This window comes from Myotis yumanensis, unplaced genomic scaffold (genome assembly GCF_028538775.1).
Source record: "Myotis yumanensis isolate MYYU_CA2020_CCGP unplaced genomic scaffold, mMyoYum1.0.hap1 SCAF_16, whole genome shotgun sequence".
NCBI lineage: Eukaryota > Metazoa > Chordata > Mammalia > Chiroptera > Vespertilionidae > Myotis > Myotis yumanensis.
The window spans coordinates 16,371,638-16,392,208 of record NW_027223767.1 but is presented as its reverse complement, the minus strand read 5'-3'; the positions used below and the strand labels follow the sequence as shown (position 1 = coordinate 16,392,208).

General features: G+C 46.6%; 1 protein-coding gene across 3 annotated transcripts in view; it reads right to left on the bottom strand.

The window, feature by feature from the left end:
- The window catches only part of ANKFY1 (ankyrin repeat and FYVE domain containing 1), a 63,184-nt gene that overhangs the window by 5,945 nt on the left and 36,668 nt on the right, over positions 1-20,571 (bottom strand). For all 3 annotated transcript variants that reach the window (XM_070395494.1, XM_070395495.1, XM_070395496.1), the window contains 16 exons: positions 18,571-18,775; positions 16,873-16,941; positions 16,457-16,656; positions 15,159-15,256; positions 14,012-14,240; positions 13,052-13,150; positions 12,650-12,803; positions 11,883-12,051; positions 10,751-10,869; positions 9,941-10,097; positions 8,806-9,006; positions 6,989-7,165; positions 3,384-3,531; positions 2,848-2,938; positions 2,105-2,229; positions 347-493 (listed from right to left, as the gene is read on the bottom strand). In XM_070395494.1, coding sequence (XP_070251595.1) covers positions 347-493; positions 2,105-2,229; positions 2,848-2,938; positions 3,384-3,531; positions 6,989-7,165; positions 8,806-9,006; positions 9,941-10,097; positions 10,751-10,869; positions 11,883-12,051; positions 12,650-12,803; positions 13,052-13,150; positions 14,012-14,240; positions 15,159-15,256; positions 16,457-16,656; positions 16,873-16,941; positions 18,571-18,775 — 2,388 coding nt within the window. The remainder of the gene's footprint in view (positions 1-346; positions 494-2,104; positions 2,230-2,847; positions 2,939-3,383; positions 3,532-6,988; positions 7,166-8,805; positions 9,007-9,940; positions 10,098-10,750; positions 10,870-11,882; positions 12,052-12,649; positions 12,804-13,051; positions 13,151-14,011; positions 14,241-15,158; positions 15,257-16,456; positions 16,657-16,872; positions 16,942-18,570; positions 18,776-20,571) is intronic.

Sequence of the window (20,571 nt, the reverse complement as noted above, 5' to 3'; positions counted from 1 at the left end):
CTACTCTGAAGGAGGCAGAGTCTGAATCAGCCGAAGGATGAAGGTGCTGATGAGCAGCCAGGACCCAAGGAAGGGGGACCTGCCTGGAGCTTAGGGAGCTCTAGTAGCAGCAAGGGGAGTGGGAAACCAACAGGGGCCCCAAGGCGAGCACTGAGAGAGACTAATGGTGACCCTCCCCCCATGGCCCGAAGGCCTTTCATGGCATGCACACAAAAAGTCCTGCACGGTTCCCCAGAAAACAGCTTGTTCAGGAACCAGTCGTTAGGAACGCACAGTTCCCCACTACGTCTAGAGTCTCAGCACTGCACTGTGCTCGCAGGGCAAGGGCGGGAAGTAGGCCACTCACCTAACAGTCTGAACAGGAGTTGCTTGGTGGCAACCTGGTAGTTGAAAATGTTGACTCCTTGGTTATTATTCACCCCGAGGCGAGCCCCAGATCGGACGATGGCACGGCACAAGTTGGCATTCCCCTTCATGTATGCTAGCAGCAGCACTGGAAAACAAAACACAGTAGGGCTACTTCCCAAAGAGCTGGCAGAGGGCAGTTGAGGGAGGACAGCCCCATTGGGACAGAGGAGGCCTGTGGCTAGTGAGACCCTCACCGAGGACCCAGGCCTGAGCCAGGGGACGCCAGCGCAGCTCCAGCTCCAGGGATACCCCCTTGCCCATTCGGAGCTTCGGCTGCAGGAACTAAAGGGGGACAGACACTGATGGAAAAGCACACACTGTCTTCGCCGCCTTCCCCTGGCATGAAACACCAGGAGGACAAAGCTCTTTCACACAGTGTAACTGAATCTAAAGACCCTGGAGGCAGGCACACAGGCAGAAAAACGTCCGTGTGGGGAACATATTCCAGAAAGTTCTTCCACCCCCTGGAGCCCGTCTTCGGTGCAGGCGCAGGCGCAGGCCCAGTGGAACCAGGCTCTGACCCAGCCTTCTGCTGGCCCTTTTTACTAACAATTACAGCTAATTGTAGCTCCCCTTCGCTTACCTGTCCAGACACTTCAATTCTTTCACTTAATTCTCTCAATAATCCAGTAAGATAAGGGTTTTTATTTGAAGTGAAGAAATGGGCATAGAGAACTTGCAAAGTTTACCCAGAATTGCCTGCTGGAATATGACAGCGAGGTATCTGTAGCCAGGTCTGCTGTGTACTTCAGTGCCTGCCTGCCTGTTTCCTGCTCCTGGAAGACGGTGCTCCCCGGAGCAGGTGCTGGGCCCAACAGCTCACTCCCAGGGCCGGCTCCTCGGGAGCTCGGGCTCACCACTGCCGGCTTAAAATCCACGCTGTGGATCAAGGACAAGAATGCTCCCCAAGGCCAGGGACTGGTGACAAGATATTTGGTCCCGTGCTAAGGTTCAGGACACCCCTGGTGATGCATCGTGCCAACGCCGTGGAGGCGCTGTCTGGCTTGAGGGCAATGAATGGGACACAGCAGCAGGAAGTGCTCAAAGAGCCCTGCATTGGGAAGGAGAGATTTAGGTTTCATCATCGTTTTCTTACTTGAAAATGGGGGGACACTGTACTGCTTATCTTATAGCACTGTTGTGGGTGTTCAACAAGAAAATGAATGTTAAAGTATATGTATATTTTTGAAAGCTACACAAATTAATATAGCGATTGTTCGTAGCTAGAGCAACACCATGAGAGAGGCCTATTTTCAAACCCCCTCAATAAGATATCAGCCCTTATCTGTATATAACTTGCCGCGTTCCCAAAGCATGTCAGCACATGTGTAGCCCACTTCCTCCTTATGAAGCATCTGTGAGGTGCTTATATTTTATTCTCTCCTGGCATATGGGAGCTTGGGAAGGGCCCTTGTTGCCTACATAAGAGGTACATGAGGGCAACAAAAACAAGTGGGCGGGCCTGCTTGGACAAGGGTATGGCTGTGGAGCACTAGATAAGCAGACACACATCATGTGCTGTGCCTCAAGTCAGACACTGCCCGATCCAAGGCCGGGGTCTGTGACAGATGCTCAGAGCCCAGCAGGAGTGCACTGGGCTGAAAGCACTTACACAGCAACATGTGTGCCTGGGCTCTCGTTCTTCCAGGAAGCAAGGAATACAGGAGACAGGACACACAAACAGCTCATTACATACCCGTGTTTCCTTCTGCATCCGGTTTATCGAGAGGATACTCAGGCATGCACTCTAAGAAGAGATCAAAGATGGCTGCTGCATTCTCTTTGCCATATTGTCCCAAAATGTGCAGTGGCGACTGGCCTCTGACAAAACAAGTGGAAAAGTTAGGTATGTATCTGCCACAGCCATCACCCAGAAAAGAAATGGGATTTTTCTGAACTCTGTGATGCTAGACAAATCAAAAAACACATAATCCTATATAATAAAAGCATAATATGCAAATCGACCAGTAGGTGGGAGGGATGGGCCAGTGACCAGGTGGCATCAGGACAGCCAAGGCATGTGCCAGCAGGCAGAGAGAGGGGACAGCAATGGTGGGGGGAAGTGGCAGTGACCAGCGATGGTGGAGGGGCGAGGGCCGGGGGGGGGGGGAGGGGGGGGGCGCGCGCGCTGACCAGCACTGTCCCCTGATCAACTACCTGGTCGTCTCCCACAGAGGGAGGCCAGACTGCAGCTTATGCCCGCTCCCCCTTTGAGTGCACGAATTTTCGTGCACTAGGCCTCTAGTAGGTCATAAAAGTTTTTCTAAAAAGTATTCTTCAAAAAGAAAAATTCCAGGGTACCAAAGCCTGGTCCAGTGCCACAGTGGCCAGTTCTGCCGTGTGTGTGGGGGGCTAATGCGAGGCACCAGTGACCACCAGCTTCAAGGGGCAGCCAGGCATGTGGTGCACTGGCCTCTGCTCTGGACCACACACACTCACCTTAGGTTAAAGGCTTCAGCGTCCACGGTGCACTCAGTCAGGAGGGCCCGGATGTTGTTGAGTCGACCGTGCATGACAGCGAGATGAAGAGCTAGGGAATAGAGCCTCTTACTGTGCAAGCCCGGAAGCACACCCAGGAAATCTTGACTGTTCCTCACCCTCACAAACCTTGCTCTAAAAGGGACACAGACAGAGCAGCCGCGGTCCACTCATATCCTTTCCAGTCTTCACCACCCCCAAGAAAGAGCCATAAATGCAACCTTACAAGACTTTGCTTTCTGCTTCCACAGTTACCCAAAAACGAGCTTTAATGGTTTTGGCTTCAGGGGTTACCATTCAGATCATAGGCCGCCCAGAGCCTGGACAGTGGCATGTTGGGTGCCTGGCTCAGAGCCTTCCCTGCCATGCTCTGCTCCTATGAAAGCCAGCCTCCCTGAGGGGTAGCAGACCTAAGAGTGCAGGGCACCTCCACCCCTAGAATGGAGGGATTGCTTAAGGCACTCATCACTGGACAAAGGGGAACGGCTGGGAATTACCATTATTTCCATTCTCATCCACAGCAGCAAAGTCCACTCCATTCTCCAAGAGGACCGAGCAGATGGTGGGCAGGTCCTGCTGGGCAGCGAGATGGAGGGCGGTCTGGCGGTGCTTGGTTAATTCATTCACTTTGGCTCCTGCAAGAAGCTGTTGAAGTTGATTACATGAGCAGCTTCTTTGCCACAACCAAAGTCCCACTTAAGGGGGCCAAGCCTGCCTGACTCTGACATCCACGGAGTCTATCCTGCTAGCAAAGTGGGGAGCATAGGGCCTCACACACACTCCTGGCATAAGCCAGCAAACTTGCTCCAAGGACAAACTGACAATCATCAAAATGTTAAAAAGGCATTCCTTTGGACACAGAAATTTCTACTTGTAAACATCAGTACATAAAATTATACAAGACTGCAATGATGTTCACTATTAAGGATGTCCATTATTTAGAAAAGTAAAACCAGATTGCAAATACGATTTAGTTATGAAAATGACAATATAGCCTGGCTGGTATGGCTCAGTGGTTGAGTGTCGACCTACAAACCAGGAGATCACAGTTCAATTTCCGGTCAGGGCACATGCCCTGGTTGTGGGCCCAGTGTATGGGGTGCAGGAGGCAGCCAATCAATGATTCTCTCTCATCATTGATGTTTCTATTATCTCTCTCCCTCTCCCTTCCTCTCTGAAATCAATAAAAACATATATATTTTTATTTTTTTAAATATATATTTTTAAATAAATAAAGTATTAAAATATTTAAACAAAAAAGTCAAATTAGGAGACAGTATGATAGTATTATTTATTCATTTGGAGAGAGAGATACAGAGAAATATATATACATTCAAACATAAACATAGAAACTGAAGGTGTTTAAAAACCAAACTCAGAGGAAGAGTTGAGGGCTCGAGAGATACTTTTTGCTTTATATCCTTATATGCTTTAAGTTTTTCACAATAAGCATGTACTATTTTTTCTTAAGAGGGGAAGGAGAGGGAGGGGAGGAGGGAAGAAAGAGAGAGAGACATCAATGTGAGAGAGAGGAATATTGATGGGTTATCTCCCGACCTGCCATTGAATCCAAACCCTAGGTATGTGCCCTGATTGGGAATAGAACCCACAACCCTTTGGTGCATGGGACAACGCTCCAACCAACTGAGCCAAACTGGCCGGGGCTAGCATGTACTACTTTTATATTATTTTCTAAAAGAAAGACCATAACAAAAAAGACAGAATCAAAGGCAGGAAGGAGCTTTAAATAATATCTGTTAGTTTAGCATTTGAAATTCATTCAGAATCCACTTTCTGACAAAGTTTCACAAACGGTTGCTATTAACAGAAAAGGATCTGCAGTTTGTAGTCAGAGGTGTTTGCTCCCCTGAGGGCTGAGGCACCTAGTTCCTGTCTGTGTGCAGGCGCTCTGCCTCTGGGAAACCCCGGACACTGGTTAGCTGCTCTGCTTCTCACCCTGACTTTCCAGAACCAGGCAAACCAGCTTCTGGGCACCCAGTCGTGTTAGTCATAGGTCCAGACAGGACATAGCACAGAGGGGTAATTCATGGTCACAAGTGCTAGGGATCATAGCTAACCCTAGGTTGGTTAACTGGGGGAGGGGAGAGTTTGGGTAAAGGCATTATACAATGCGAATAGGTTCTAACACTAAGCTGTACCAATTCACAAACAAAGGACTGGATGGTCACTGGAAGATCTGCTATTTCTACTCCTATCACTGTGAGCTCAGGACTTGCTAAGGCAGAGGCATGACCTTGGTGAAGGGACCCCCAACCTCCCTAGGCTCTCAGTGTGGCAGACGGACTGATGAAATGCAGCCCTATGTTCACTGCAGCACTATTTATAATAGCTAAGATACAGAGACAACCTACGTGCCCATCATGGGTGAATGGGTAAAGAAGACATGGTGTGCATGTACATACAACGTGCATGTATACAGTGTATGTATACATATTATATATAGTGTGTACATATAGACTATATACTATAGATATACAACACACACACACACACACACACACACACACACACACACACAAGGGAATTCTATTCAGCCATTAAAACAGAATGATCCTGGCCAATGTTGCTCAGTGGCTGAGTGTCAACCTATGAACAAGGTCATGGTTCGATTCCGGGTTGCGGGCTCAATCCCCAGGAGGATGTGCAGGAGGCAGCCAATCAATGATTCCCTCTCATCACTGATAATTCCATTTCTCTCTCTCTCTCTGATACCAATAAAAACATATTTTCTAAAAAAATTTACAAAAAAAACAACAACAAAACCAGAACGAAAACTTGCCATTTGTGACAACTTGGATGAAGAGTGAGGGCATTATGCTATGGCTTAGGCTTTTATATATATATTATTTGTTTTTGAGAGAAAGACAAATATCATTATGATCACACTTATATTTGGAATTTTTTAAAAAAATGAACAAAAAAGCCCCAAGCTCATAGACACAGAGAATAGATTTTTGGTAGTTGCTAGAGGATGTGGTAGGCAAAATGGGTGAAGGGACTCAAAAGGTACAAACTTACAGTTATAAAAGAAGTAAGTCACAGGATGTCATGCATAGCATGGTGATTATAGTCACTAATACTGTTGTATATTTGAAAATTCCAAAGAGTAATTCTTAAAAGACATCATCACAAGACAAAAAAATTTTTGTGACTATATATGTTAATTAGACTTATTGTGGTGACCCTTTTGCAATATATACAAACTAGAGGCCTGGTGCAAAGATTCGTGCACTAGTGGGGTCCCTCAGCCTGGCCTGTGCCCTCTCGCAATCCGGGACCCTTCGGGGGATATCGGACTGCGAGGGATGTAGTAGTGGCGAAGCCAGGTGTCGGGGGAGGAGCCTGAGCCTGGGCCAGGCTCTGTGCCGCTCCCGCTCATCCTGGGCCCTGCTGCGCCTGCTGTTGCCCTGTAGTGCTGCCACTGCCCTGTAGTGCTGCCACAGAGGCGGGAGAGGCTCGCGCTGCCCCAGGTGTGCTCGCCAGCGTCTGGCACCCATTGGTCATCTGAGCAGCGCTCCTGCTGTGGGAGCGTACTGACCACCAGGGGGCAGCTCTTGCGTTGAGTGTCCATCCCCTGGTGGTTAGTACGCATCATAGCGACTGGTTGACAGGTCATTTGGTCGTTTGGTCGCTTAGGCTTTTATATATATAGAATATCAAATCAATGTTATATACCTGAAACTAATGTTATATATTAATTATACCTCACTTAAAAAAAGAGAGAGAGAGAGAGAGAGAGAGAGCGCGCGCGCGTGTGCATACACGCAAACCAGAAAGCCCCAGCTGAGCGTCTGACACAGAGCAAGCAATCAAAAGGGGATCTCCTTTCCCTAGATGCTCCCACCACCTCTGCCACCCAAATCCTGCTTTCTCTCGTGGCCTCACTCAGCACCTGCCTGCCCAAGCAGCCCATTGGGACTTAGGATATGCTGATACACCTACTTCTCCGGCACATGGCTTACTCCTCAAATGCGCACTGGCCTTTCACAGTAACTGGAAAACACCTATGATGAGAGATTTGGCACACACTCTACCACATGCTTTGTCTGCATGTTTCATGTAATGTTTCGGCGACACTTACCAAATTGCGGACGATAATCTCTGAGCCTGCTTGGACAGCAAGGTGCAAAGGGGTCAACTTGGAAGCATCCTGGACCCTGGAATTCACATTAGCCTGGACGCTGATCAGGAACAGGACACTTTCAATATCAGAGTTCTGAACTGCCACATGAAGAAAATTCCGGCCCTTGTTATCCACCTGAGGCAAGAACCAAAATGTGAGTGGGCTCCCCCATGCAAGAATGGCTCCTCGAGCACCTGCGGGCGGCTCTGACCACTGGAGAAGTCATGGTACATCCTTCCCTCAGTTCCAGGAAGGCCCCACCCCAAACAGACCACTCGACATGTGTGTGCATGGTCATCCTCACGGGCAGGGAAAGGCAGCCACTGCACTGGCCCAGCAGTGCTGGTGCCCTTGCACAGCAGGAGCTAGACTTGGAAAGCCAAGAAACAGACAACCTGAAGGACAGGGAAAGGAAGGAACCAACACACTGCAATATCAGGGAAAGGCAAGGGTGGAAGTTAACTTTGGGAGCCCCTTGCTTTAGCTAAAACAGGCACCCAGCATCCTAGCACCACAGCAACAATGCCAGCCTGACCCCAAACAGTCAAACAAATCTTCAGAAACTTTCAGGAAGTTTCCTCTTTTATAGAGCTATAGGATGACAGTACATATTGGGGAGGCAGCCAACAGTATAACGCAGACTTTGCTTCATGATGTAAAGCAGACAAAAGCTCACTCAAATCAAACTACAGAGGTTCCTGCCCTAACTGGTTTGGCTCAGTGAATGGAGCGTCAGCCTGCGGACTGAAGGGTCCCAGGTTCGATTCCGCTCAAGGGCATGTACCTTGGTTGCGGGCACATCCCCAGTAGGGGTGTGCAGGAGGGAGCTGATCGATGTTTCTAACTCTCTATCCCTCTCCCTTCCTTTCTGTAAAAAATCAATTTAAAAAAACTACAGAGAGTCCTGCAGTTATAAGAGCTGCCACATCAGTATGTGTGCTCAGTGAGAAGTGAGGGAGACTCCGACATGCTGCACACACACAGCACAGTCCCTAACACATTTCCACAGTGTGCGCTGGTATCACAGCAATGTATCTGCAAAAGGCTCTGATCAACAGTACCAGTTTCACACTAGACTGAGAAGAAATGTGAGATGACTGTCCCTTCTTGCACATTTTACATAGCTGAGCAACCTGCACGATGCAGCCACACCTACGTAAATGCTGAAGAAACACAACATACCGAAGTTTAAACACTAAGCTATAGTCTTCAACTATCTTAGATTGTTGCAAGGTCCCAAGTTTCCATCTACCTTCATAAATGGCTACTCAACATCTTGGCAGTATTCTAAGAGCTCAATAGAGACTCAAACAAACCCATCCCAGCTCCCGCCTCAGATCAGTTGCTGCTGTCATTTCCCACCCAATCTGCTGTTTCAGGTCAGCAGTTCACCATCCAGAAAGAACAGGACAACTGAGCCTGCTAAGCGGAATGATAACTTAACTCCTCTAAAATACGCAGAAAGTTGCCCAAATCACACCAAAAGCTCAAGTCAATTTCAATCTCTTAAACATATTCATTACTAGGGCAATCAAACAACCAAGCAAAGGCAAAGAGTGAGCTCAGTTGCACGTGACACCGTTATATGGCGGACACACAGGACAGAACTGACAGGACATCTAAATGGTCAGGTTTTAAGAAAGGGGAGTATAATTTCAAAACAATGTCTTTACACAGAAGAGACCTATATGACTGGAGACATATCTTTAGTCTCCATGGAACAGGGTCTGCCCTGCTCAGGACACCGTAGAGAATGCTGGGTGCTGGTCACTCACCTGCTCTGCAGCCCCGGACTCGCGTTTCAGGATGGCCTCGGCCGCCTTGTTGTTCTTGTAAGTCATGGCGCAGGCAAAAGGGGTCAGCCCTTGTCTGTCTCGGACATTCAAGTGGATGTCAGGGTGAGAAATCAACAGCTGAATGATGACACTATGTTGGTTGCTGATGGCCACATGGATAGGCGTTCTTCCTTCTGCATCCTACAGGGACAAGGCACAGATTTCAATCTTCAAATGAATGACAAAACTCAGGGTTTTAAAATATAAAGGGGGATAACTTTTAAACCAAATTTGGTTCTCAGAATCAATACTGCCACCCAGTGTTTGAAATCAGCTCTAAGACCAAGCAGAGACGACTAAAAGCCACTCCCCATCCCCTGCCCTAGTGACCTAGGGACACACACACACTTGTTTACAAGATCTGCAGTCAAATTCACTTCCAAGTTACACCCTCCTTCTCTGTCTGACTACAGGGCCGCCCACATAAATGTTCATAGGCTAGAATGCTGAAAAGCATCAAGAAACATGACTCAGGGATGCTCAGTTGAACTACTGGAACATTTTACTGAACACTGTCCAGATGCTCCTCAATTTACAGTGGCACTATATCCCAATAAACCTATCATAAGTGAAATATCTTTTAGTCGAAAATGCATTTACCACACCCAACCTACAGAACACCATTAACTTAGCCTCGCCTACCTTAAATGTGCTCAGAACACTTACTTTAGCTTACAACTGGGCAAAATAACCTAACACAATCTCACATAATTTACTGAATTATGCGTATCACTTTTGTACCATCATAGAGTTGAAAAATCATTAAGTCAACCATCATGATTTGGGGACTGTGTGTATGCAGCCTGGGGAACTAACTCTGAATGGAAATCTTTAACTAGCCGGGATAGGAGGCTAAGCCAAGTTGAAGGATCAAGGTACAAAGAAGAAAAGCCTCGACGTGAAATCATTAAAGTGACTAGGCAGGCTAGTCACTTCCTCTGTCTGCAGCTTAGCCCCATTTGTGGTAAAGCAGACCCGGGACTGAGAATCTGCAAGGCCGCTTGGCCAAAAGAGGAGCTTTTCCCTAATCCTGTGGTTACCAACACTCCCCCTGGAGAAGAGAGACTCTCCATACCTGTGCATTTACATTGGCACCAAACTCCAGAAGACACTGGACCGTCTCTTCCAGTCCCCAGGAGGCTGCCAAATGCAAGGGCGTCTGCCCGTCTCTGGCCTCTTCCTCACCTTCTCCATTAGCACCGGGCTGTCTGGGGCTGTTCACATCGCAGCCACTGAAGAGGAGGAGGAAACGAAAGGAAGGCTTCAAGTGCCAAGCTTCCACCCAGCCTCCAGGCATGCCGGTAAGTACCCAGCAGCAGCCCTGTCCAATCCAACAAAAAGCTCCGCGCCAGGGACTGCTGTCCTTGGCCTTAAATGTCAGTGTCTGGGTCCCCCTCCCACAGATTCTTCTGTACTGGTCTTGGGGACAGGAAAGCCTGGGCAGCAGAACTCTACATCCCCCCAGGGGAGCTGCATGCACTTAAAGTTTGAGAACCACTACTCTACAGGTTTCCTGCATGACTTGCCTCCCACACAGCCTGTTCTAAGAAGCTATGGAGCCTGTTATGGCTCATGTATCTTTGAGGGGGACCTGCAAGAGGCCATCTGGTCTCCCAGCGACCCACCCCCACCCCCGAGCCTCTTGGCTTCATTGTGTAAACTGGCCTGATTTGACTGTGGGCAGCCTGCAGGAGGCTGAGAGCAGATTCTCTGATCTGGGCACTCAAGGTCCTTTCCTCACAAATGAGTCACATCTCTTGGCTGACTTAACTTGACAGACAGTGACCCTCTGATAGCCTTAATTAGGAGAGTCCGGCCAACAAGACTGTAGCCAACAGTCTTGCTGAAAAAAAAAGATTTGAAGAGATACTTAGTCTTCTCAGACCTGCGAATAAGGAAGCAGGTGGTGGACTCGTTGTTCTCATCAATGGCTCTGTGCAGGAGTGTCTGAAGGCACCCACTAGGTCCCGGGCCCCAGCACGTGGAATCACAGCCATGTCTGACCTGCAGAAAAACGCGTTACTCACAACACTGCTTGGAAAAGGCCAACATTTTTTAAAAATATTTTTTATTGATTTTTTACAGAGAGATAGAGAGTTAGAAACATCGATGACAGAGAAACATCGACCACCTGCCTCCTGCACATCTCCCACTGGGGATGTGCCTGCAACCCAAGTACATGCCCTTGACCGGAATCGAACCTGGGACCCTTCAGTCCACAGGCCGACGCTCTATCCACTGAGCCAAACCGGTTTCGGCAAGGTCAACATTTTCATTACTATCTTGGAGCTCTATGCACATTATTAGATTCATTTTCAGGCAAGACATGGTTGATAATTAACTGATAATGATTTTTATCTGAATCATTCATCAGATTTTACAAACAATTATTAAAACCTGCTCTGTGCAAGTGTGCACAAGTCCTTGAAGTGATGTGTTTAGGAAATATGAGAGATATGTTTAATTAGTGCCCTCTTGAGTTGTGTTCTAGAAGGAATAGAAAACACACACAAGGAATAGAACGTGAGCATATGCGCATGCCCCCAGTAACACCCACCTGTAATTAACAGGGAAAGTCAGTAACCACTGGGTAAAGCCCCCAGGTGCAAATGCCTTATTGTCACATTTCAGGCTCTTCAAAAAGCTAATAACTTCCAGAGTTACCTCTGCTTTGGGGGCCTATCTTCTGAACAGGGAGACAAAACTGAGATTTGGGAATGTGTCACTGTTGTGACAGCCAGGGTAGCCCACATCAAATTAACCCACCTCAGAGCAGATTCCTGAGGAAACCCTTGCTTCTTGGCAGTTTTCTTGATACAAGCAGCCTAAAAAATGGGTCATCCGAGACCATGCTGAACTGCAAGTCTCTCTAGTGTGATTTCTTACTGCTCGTCCTTGGCTCAGTCTGTTACCTGGCAGATCTCTTGCTCCTTGTGGCCGCTATGTAGGTACCAAATCCATCTCTGACACAAAATATCCCCATGTGTAAACAGAGGCTAAAGTTGAGTCTGACTCACCAGAGTCGAAGCAATGTCCTCCAGGTTATTTGCCAGCGCGAGCCACAACGGGGGGTTCCCCATCTCGTCCGGCACGGACATGTCAGCTCCTCGGGTGCAGATGGCATCCACTACAAGCGGGAGCTGATTTTTGATGGCCAGCTGAAGGGCTGTCTCCCCATCCCGAGTCCTGCTAGGACATGCACACCACAATCAGCATTTGTAGTGAAAGCCAAACGACAAAGGGTGCCCTTCTGGCCATTCCAGAGACCTGAATCCATCATATCCCTTAAACTAATTCATTCACATTCATTAATATCCTTTCCGAGAAATATAACCTGTCAATAGCATCTGTCCCAGATCTTTGAAAACATACAGCCATGCCATCCTATGTCACAGAAAAGTAATGGTCCAACATTGCAGGGTGTTAGGGTGTTGAAATCTGAAGGGTGTGTAGCTGCTTCTAACAGCATCTCAAAGCAGTCCAAGTTTAACTGCATGTATTTCCCCCTCAGGCCTTTTGACAGCTCATATATTGGAATGTTCTTCGTTATAACTGAAATTCTTACTCAAGTGATTTGAGACTCCTTTTTAATGAGACAGTGCAAGTGGGGGTGGGGCGGGGGGAAGAGCACAAGTGTGCGGTCACGCCCAGTTTCTGCACCGCATTTACTTCAGAGTCCTCATCCCTTCCCCTAGCTAACAAGGACAATATGTTCCACAGGCAGGGCTATGCTTTTGAACCACCTCGAGTCAATGAGACCTGGCGCTGCCGAGGCTCAGCCCACCTGACGTTTATGTCCGCCTGGTGCTCCAGGAGAAAGAGCGCGCTCTTGCTATCCTGTCGCTGTATGGCCATGTGCAGCAGCGTCTGCCCGTCCGACATGGTGTCGTTGATGCCCGCCCCGGAGCCCAGCAGCTGGGCTGCGATCGTGTGCATGCCTGGGAAAGAAGCAAGCCCTGGTCAATGCATTTCCCCACTTCCCCAGCATCTTACTGCAACAAACCCATCCTCTCCACTTCTCAAAGCCGGCAGTTTTTAAACTGGGCATTACAGGCTTAACCCAAACAGGGAAGTTATTTTACAACCAAGCCCTCCCCACCTCCTTGCTTCTCTCCCTCTCTCCCTCACCCCCTCCTGACTGCCACTGTCTGTGTGCAGGTATCAACAGCCTCTCGTACAACCTTACCTGTCCATAATGCCAGGCCCAGCACAGTCTGGTCTCGGGAATCCTTGAGGCTGAAGTCCGGAATAATTTGCAAGTTGTTGGTGGCATGAAGAGCATTAGCTAAATTTTTTTTAAAGGAAGAGAACACTTGATTTCACCATCCCATGGATCATATTTAAAGTATCCAAGAGAGTAAGAGATCAGTTTCAAACTGACTGGCTAAAATATGAACTGATAAATCTTCTTGTGGAGACTGGAAGCCGAGAAATCTAACACATGGGGAAAGAAATTCTAAGCTTATGGGGAAAATGAAATATTTTAAAGTTTAAAACATTGAATCTTCATAAAAGGAAGCTAGACTCCACTGTGGAAACACACGTTAATTACCTGATTGTGGAAAAGAGGATCAAAACCATGCCTTGGCAATGTTTTCCTAAATGTGATTCCTACCATCTTACCATTCCTGTGAGGACTAAGAAAAGGTGCATTCTACCCAAAGCCCCATTGCCTCCACAGCAGTGCTAGAAAGGGTGAGCCTTCGCCAGGACACAGGTGAGAGTCCCCCTACGCCCGGGACAGGAGAGAACGCTGAGGCTGACTTTCTGAGGGGAACTGAGGGGGCTTCCTTGGTTCACTGCCAGGATGGCTGAGGCAGAGAGGACTGGTGGCTCGTAGAGGACCTGCCACAGCAGAGTTCTCCAAGACAGCTCATGCCAAAGCAAAGCTTTGCTTGACCTCCACGGAAATGCCTGGGCAAACACCCCACAATAAAGGACACAGTCAAAGGTCCTAACACCTTAACCTGGTGGTTGAAATGGGCAGGCCCCATCCTGAACATGTACACTGCAGCCAGGAGCCAGACTACATGCTTTTCTAATTTATCTGAGAAACTCACCAGGAAAGAAGCATCACCTCGGTAGTGACCTACCCAGCACCACCATCCCCAAGTCACAGGGGCCGGCAGCAGTTCCTACCACCCACCTTTTTGTTCCAGGATGACAGACACCACATCTGGGTGATTATAGGCGATGGCCATGTGCAACGGCGTCTGCAGGTAGACGCTGCCCACGGAGCTGGCCAGGGACGCAGCCTCCTTTGGCAGAGGCGGAGCTTCCTCGGTCTGCAGGTTTGGGTTGGCACCTTGCTGCAGGAGCTCTGCGGTGAGGTTGGCCAGGCCATGCCTACAGGCCGTGTGTAACGGGGTTTCTCCCTGAACAGAAACACATGATCCAAAGGAGAGCACTTTCAGGCTGGGAGTTCTCCTCACAGCCTAAGGGCAGTCACAGCTCTTGGCTCATCCTGTCACCAGCTGGCCTCCACGACTTTTGTCCCACTCCTCCTGATCACCGCTCTTCCCTTTCCCCGTGCCATCATCCCTAGATTCAACGTTCTGGCAAATCATCTTCTGCATTTTCAATGACCTTCTTAACCAGCCTTCACTTTGTTTTTATAATTACTTATAATTATAAAAATAATAGATGACTATTATTAAATAACAACAGAGGACTTCCAAGTGTCGCTAAAATAAATGCTGCAGAAAATGGAAGAGCCTTGCCAGGCCGATGTGTCTCAGTGGTTGAGCATTGACCTATGAACCAGGAGGTCAGTTCGATTCCCAGTCAGGGAGCATCCCTGGGTTATGGGCTCCCGATCAATAATTCTCTCTCATCATTGATATTTCTGTCTCCCTCTCCCTTCTTCTCTGAAATCACAAAAAATTAAAAAAAAATTTGAAAGCTACAAGAATATTTAGTGAAGTTTCCTCTCACTCCTTGCCCCCACTACCCAATTATCCTCCCCTAAAGAAACCTTATTACTAGTTCCATGTTTCCCTCCAGCGACAGAATATTCAAAGAAAGATATGTACACACATGTATATATGTGTATGTATGTACATGTAGTTTACAACCTAATATACCATAAATAATTAGGAAATGGTTGCTGAATGAATCAAGCAACCAACAATATTTGAGAATACAAGCACCTGTTTCACTCTTTTTTAATCCTGTGTACATTTTACTTGGAGACAAATTGAAAAAAAGAATCCATTCCATTTTCCCCTTTAAACTGTCATTGTCATTTCTTCCACAGATCAAAACTGCTCCCCTTGCTGCCCTGCCACACTTACCCACTTGTTTCTGTGGTTGACGTGAGCACCACTGGTTGCCAGGAAAAGAGCTGCTGCCTCATTTCCTGCTTCAGCTGCCCGCTGCAGTAAGCAATTTCCTAGGAGAAAGTGGGCATATTCATTCTTCCATTTGCATAACAATGAGGTCCAGTTCCATAGCACACCACACCCTGACTGCCCCACCACCTTTCACAACTGACAAGCCAGCACCTAAAGAAGGTTCGACTTAAGTCCACACAGGTACTCTCAGGAATAGTCCAGAGACAGGATGAGCCCGGTTTGCACTAGCCACCACCCAGAACCAGAGGTATGTCAGGTCTCCTTCCTGGGGCTGGATTGGAACACACTTCTCAGTAGCAGTGTTACTGACATTTTGGGCCAGATAACTCTTTGACATGAGGCACCGCACAGTATTTAGAGTATTCCTGGCTTCTGCCCACTAGGTGACAGCAGCACCCCCAACCTTGCTGTGACAATCAAAAATGGTTACAGGTGATGCCCAATGTCCCTGGGTGGGAAGTTGGGGGTGGGGTGGGGGAGGTGCCCATGTCTGAGAGCCTCTGAGTTAGATGTCTATTTTGAAGACACTGCAACCTAAATGCTACCAGAAAATGCCCCTTAAGTACGTCACTTTTCCTCTTGGGGCCTTAAATGTTTGTCCTTGGCTTAGAAATATTTTGTTTAGCATTATCACTCTTTTCTAAATAAAACAAAAATTTTTTTCTTCTTGTTTTCAAATGGGTTAGCTCAATTTTAACCTCTAATACAATAAACATCAAAAATACAACCCACCAAAACAAAAGTTCTTGAAGAGGGTAAAGGAGTTCTGAGTCCAAAAAGTCTGTAACTCACTGCATTAAATAAACAAAAGTATTTCAGCTTAATGGACACAACTCAAAGTCTGGCTAAATTTTTTTTTTTGCCCCAGAAAGGAAGGGAAAGGGAGAGAGAGATAGAAACATCACTGATGAGAGAGAACCATTGATCGGCTGCCTCTTCTTGCACACCTGACACTGGGGATTGAATCCTCAACCCGGGCATGTGCCCTGACCAGGAACTGAACCGTGACCTCTTGGGTCATAGGCCAATGCTCAACCAGTGAGCCACGCCAGCCAGGCAAATTTTTTGAAGCACAATATTAAAATAAAATAACTTGGACTTCCTCTATAGTTAAACTTAAGTATAAAATACTTCTTAATAATATGTCATTCAGTTTCTAAATTTTTGGTAAATCGCTGGCACAGTACTTCATGGAGCCTCCAGACTTGAGCATCAGCTCTTAAGGATGCGTGATTTACCTGTTTTAGAGTCAGGTGCATTGGTGTTGCTGCCCCGCTGAATGAGTCTCGCTGCAAAGCTGTTTTCATCAAATGAAGTCCCATTGACCACAGGGAGGTCTTCAAAGGGGTTTACGGACTGATCGGATGACACAGTGATGTACTGCACTGCAAGCCACAGAGCTGTGCTGCCCTCGTGGTCTTTCAGCTCTAAGTCTAATCTGAAACAAGGAAGCAATGTGAGCAGCAAATGCTTTCTTCAGACACTGTCCTGACAACAGCCTCATTCTTTCCTTAATATTTGTTGAATGACTATTTTTTAAAATTTACTTTCAATTATTAAAATTTACAATACTAAAAGACATTTAAAAATTATGTTTCACTCACAATCCCACCCTCACAACTGCTTTTTCATTTCTCCGTGTGTCCCTACGTACTGTTTACACTGCAGCAACTGGTTGAACACGTATTCGTTCCTGGCCACGATGGACAAGTGTAAGGGAGTCCTGCAGGGTGAAGGAGGAGAGGCGTCAGTCAGGATGGCCCCGATTGCGCACAGAAGCCGCAGCAGGAGGCGACCAGAATCACCACCCACAAGAAGGTCCACATTTCTACCACCGGCTTTTTCTACACCGGCAAACAGTGTCCCAAAACCATGACCAAGTAGCAAAGAATGAAAATGGGTTTGCTTATGTGTTACCCTTTACTATTCAGTAGCCAAAAGGATAAGAATAAAGGAAGAGATTTAAATAGTCTCCAATTAAATCCTGACCCTTATTGATCTTGCATATATTCATGTTTTTAAAACATCAGTTTCACCCTGGCTGGTGGCTCAGTTGCTTGGAGTGTCGTCCCATACACCAAAAGGTTGCAGATTCAATTCCTGGTCAGGGCACATACCTAGATTTCAGGTTCAGTCCCCAGTTGGAGCGTGTACAGGAGGCAACTGATCCATGTTTCTCACATCAATGTTTCTCCCCATTCCCCCCACCCTAGCTTCCTCTCTCTAAAAACAATAAACATATCCTTGAGTGAGGATTAAAAACAAACAAAAAAACCCCCAGCAGTTTCTATCATTCCATAATTCTCTGTTGTACTCAAAAACATTCAGAGTGGCAACAGGGAGGAACTAATTAAAGTGTCAGTTAACCACACCTCACTGTTTTATTTAGCCCTCGAGTGCCCCAAACGAGACTGCACTGCAGAGTACAAGGCCTCCCCGACTGGCATCTATCTCAGAGCTACAGACTGCCAGAGTTTACTGCAGCTGGCAGGGGTGGGGACGAAGAATCAACAGCAGAAAAAAAAGAATGCAATTATGTTTGGGTAATAACATAATTATCACATAATATTGAGAGTTCATGGAGATCCATCTTATTTAAGTATTTTGTCCATCACACAAATCTCTTTCCCTATTCTGACAACTTCACACAACTCTCTTCTTATTTTTTTGAGAGGGTTTTCAAAGATATAAAATCCTAAGTTGCTATGATGAAAAGTGGTGATTTAGGTGGCTTCACTCCCCTTCACCCCCCCACCCCACATTGCTGTCCCAAAGACAGGCAGCCCTTTCTTAGATTCTAAACCACAAGGAACCTTCAAGTAAATATTTCTGGGAAGGGGCAAATGGTATACAACTGCTACTGTCAAATTTGCAAAGGGCTGTGCGGAGGAAGAAGTGGCAAGCTGTGCAGATAGAGTTGTCTAAATGGAAGTATTTGCAAGAAGGTAGAACTGGGTTTAACGTACAGAATTTCCCAGCAATTACACCTCACAGAAATAAAACAGACGGCCTTGAGATGGTGTGCTGGTGTGCTCCACTTCTTCAATTTACCCAAGCAAGTCTAACAAAGAGGCTAGAAGAAGGTTCCATTGGAACAGTTGAACGAGATGACCACTCTGATGATGACAGAAATCGCTTAAAAATCCAAAGACCTCTGTTATCTAGAATGGAAATGGTTTCCCCAAATGCCTCAGGCCTTAGTCATGTCTCTCATTTGTGCAACAAATGAGTGTTTGTGACTTGAATAAAAATCAGATTGAATAATGCCAACCAAAGAACAACAAGTCCCTGTCTGCCAGTTACATGCCACTGGGAATGGTGCTAAGAACAGTCTGTTTGCTCGCCCACTTACCTGCCCTTGCTGTCCTGCATGTTGGGATTGGCACCAGCCTGCAGAAGGGCTTCTGCAATCTGTGCCATTGCAGACATCACATCCGCTGAATGTTTCTTTGAACTGTACAATGCCACCAGGTGCAACGGTGTCTCCTGGGCACTCAATGTAGCAGCACTGACGTGGGCCCCATTTTTAATGAGGAAAGTGGAAGCAAAGACATCTCCTTGAAAAGAAATAACAGAAGCAGTGGTTACATATGACAAAACCCAGGGCAAGTTATTCTGGCCAATGTTGCCTCAGAAAGGCATCATTCAGCAACTGCAGACAAAGAGAAACAATTGGGTGTGTCTGAGCAGCACCTCTCTGGACACCTGTAGGAGGGAACTCATCATTGAGACCACAGAATTACACTTGAATTCAAAAGGCTTTGTTCAATTTCTGATTACCTGTTATCTGTCCTGCCCCTCACCACAGTACCACTTCACTATCCTATATAATAAAAGGTGAATATGCAAATTGACCAAACAGCGGAACGACCGGTTGCTATGACGCGCACTGACCACCAGAGGGAAGATGCTCAAAGCAGGAGCTGCCTCCTGGTGGTCAGTGTGCTCCCACAGCGGGAGCACCGCTCAGCCAGAAGCCAGGATCACGGCTGGCAAGCGCAGCAGCAGTGGTGGCGGAAGCCTCTCCTGCCTCTGTGGCAGCACTAAGGCCCCCTCAGCGGACATCCCCTGAGGGGTCCTGAACTGTGAGAGAGTGCAGGCCAGGCTGAGGGACCCCCCTGCCCCGCAGTGCATGAATGTCATGCACCGGGCCTCTAGTTTAAGTATACCAGACTCCTATCCTTCAAAAGCCTCTTGTGATCAACAACTTTCAAAAAGGGTTCCAAGATTTCTCCCCAATACAATTTATCTCCCTCTTTCATTTCCTCATCAGTCTATACCTAAGTAACACACACCCTCAACCTGCTGTACTTGCATACCAGTTCCTCTTCAGAGTAAGACCACATCTGACTGATTTATTATTGCCCAAAGGTTCTTTTCCTTTTCTCAATCTAATTACATATAAATAGTCTTAACAAAAAGTTTACAACTGAATATTTGAAGAAAGAATCTGTACACATTGCTAGTTACAAAAAATTTTACATGGTAAATCAACTGGATGTAAAAATGAAATTTCTAAAATCCTTCCACAGCCTTGACTCTTGGAGCATTACAGGTAGAAAGGCTAAGTAGGACTATTCACACATATCAAACTGAAACTGAGTAATGTACATAAAACCCAGTAATTTCAACAGCTCAAACCACCATTTTTGTCTATTTAGTGTTCTGTGTGAGGGAAAAGAGCTACCTTGACAGACAATCTTGACAAAAGGCCAAAAATTACGTTTCATGAAAATATTAAAGGTATATATTTCTGGAACTATTCTGTTATATACCAGCAAGAAAAAGCTGACTCTAGATTGGTTCTGTGAATACATGATTAAGTTCAGAACCAAGCAATCTGACCAGTGGCAATTTAATATTAAAAATACTGTGGAAAACCAGTTAGACCATCTTGTCAAGTTAACTTGGAGGATGGTAGGAATTAAGCAATTAAGTTCACTATAAAATTAAAGTTCAATCTTCCTTAGATTTAATTCCATTTATAAATCAAAACAGGCATAAATCACTACACATAAAGTTAATGTTTCTTTTTTTTTTAAATATATTTTATTGATTTTTTTGATTTTTTAAAAATATATTTTATTGATTTTTTACAGAGAGAAAGGGAGAGGGAGAGGGATAGAGAGTTAGAAACATCGATGAGAGAGAAACATCGATTCAGCTGCCTCTTGCACGCCCCCTACTGGGGATGTGCCCGCAACCCAGGTACATGCCCTTGACTGGAATCGAACCTGGGACCCTTCAGTCCGCAGGCCGATGCTCTATCCGCTGAGACAAACCAGCTAGGGCAAATTAATGTTTCTTAATGAAAGTAAGACAAGAATGACAATGCATCATAATAAACTATTAA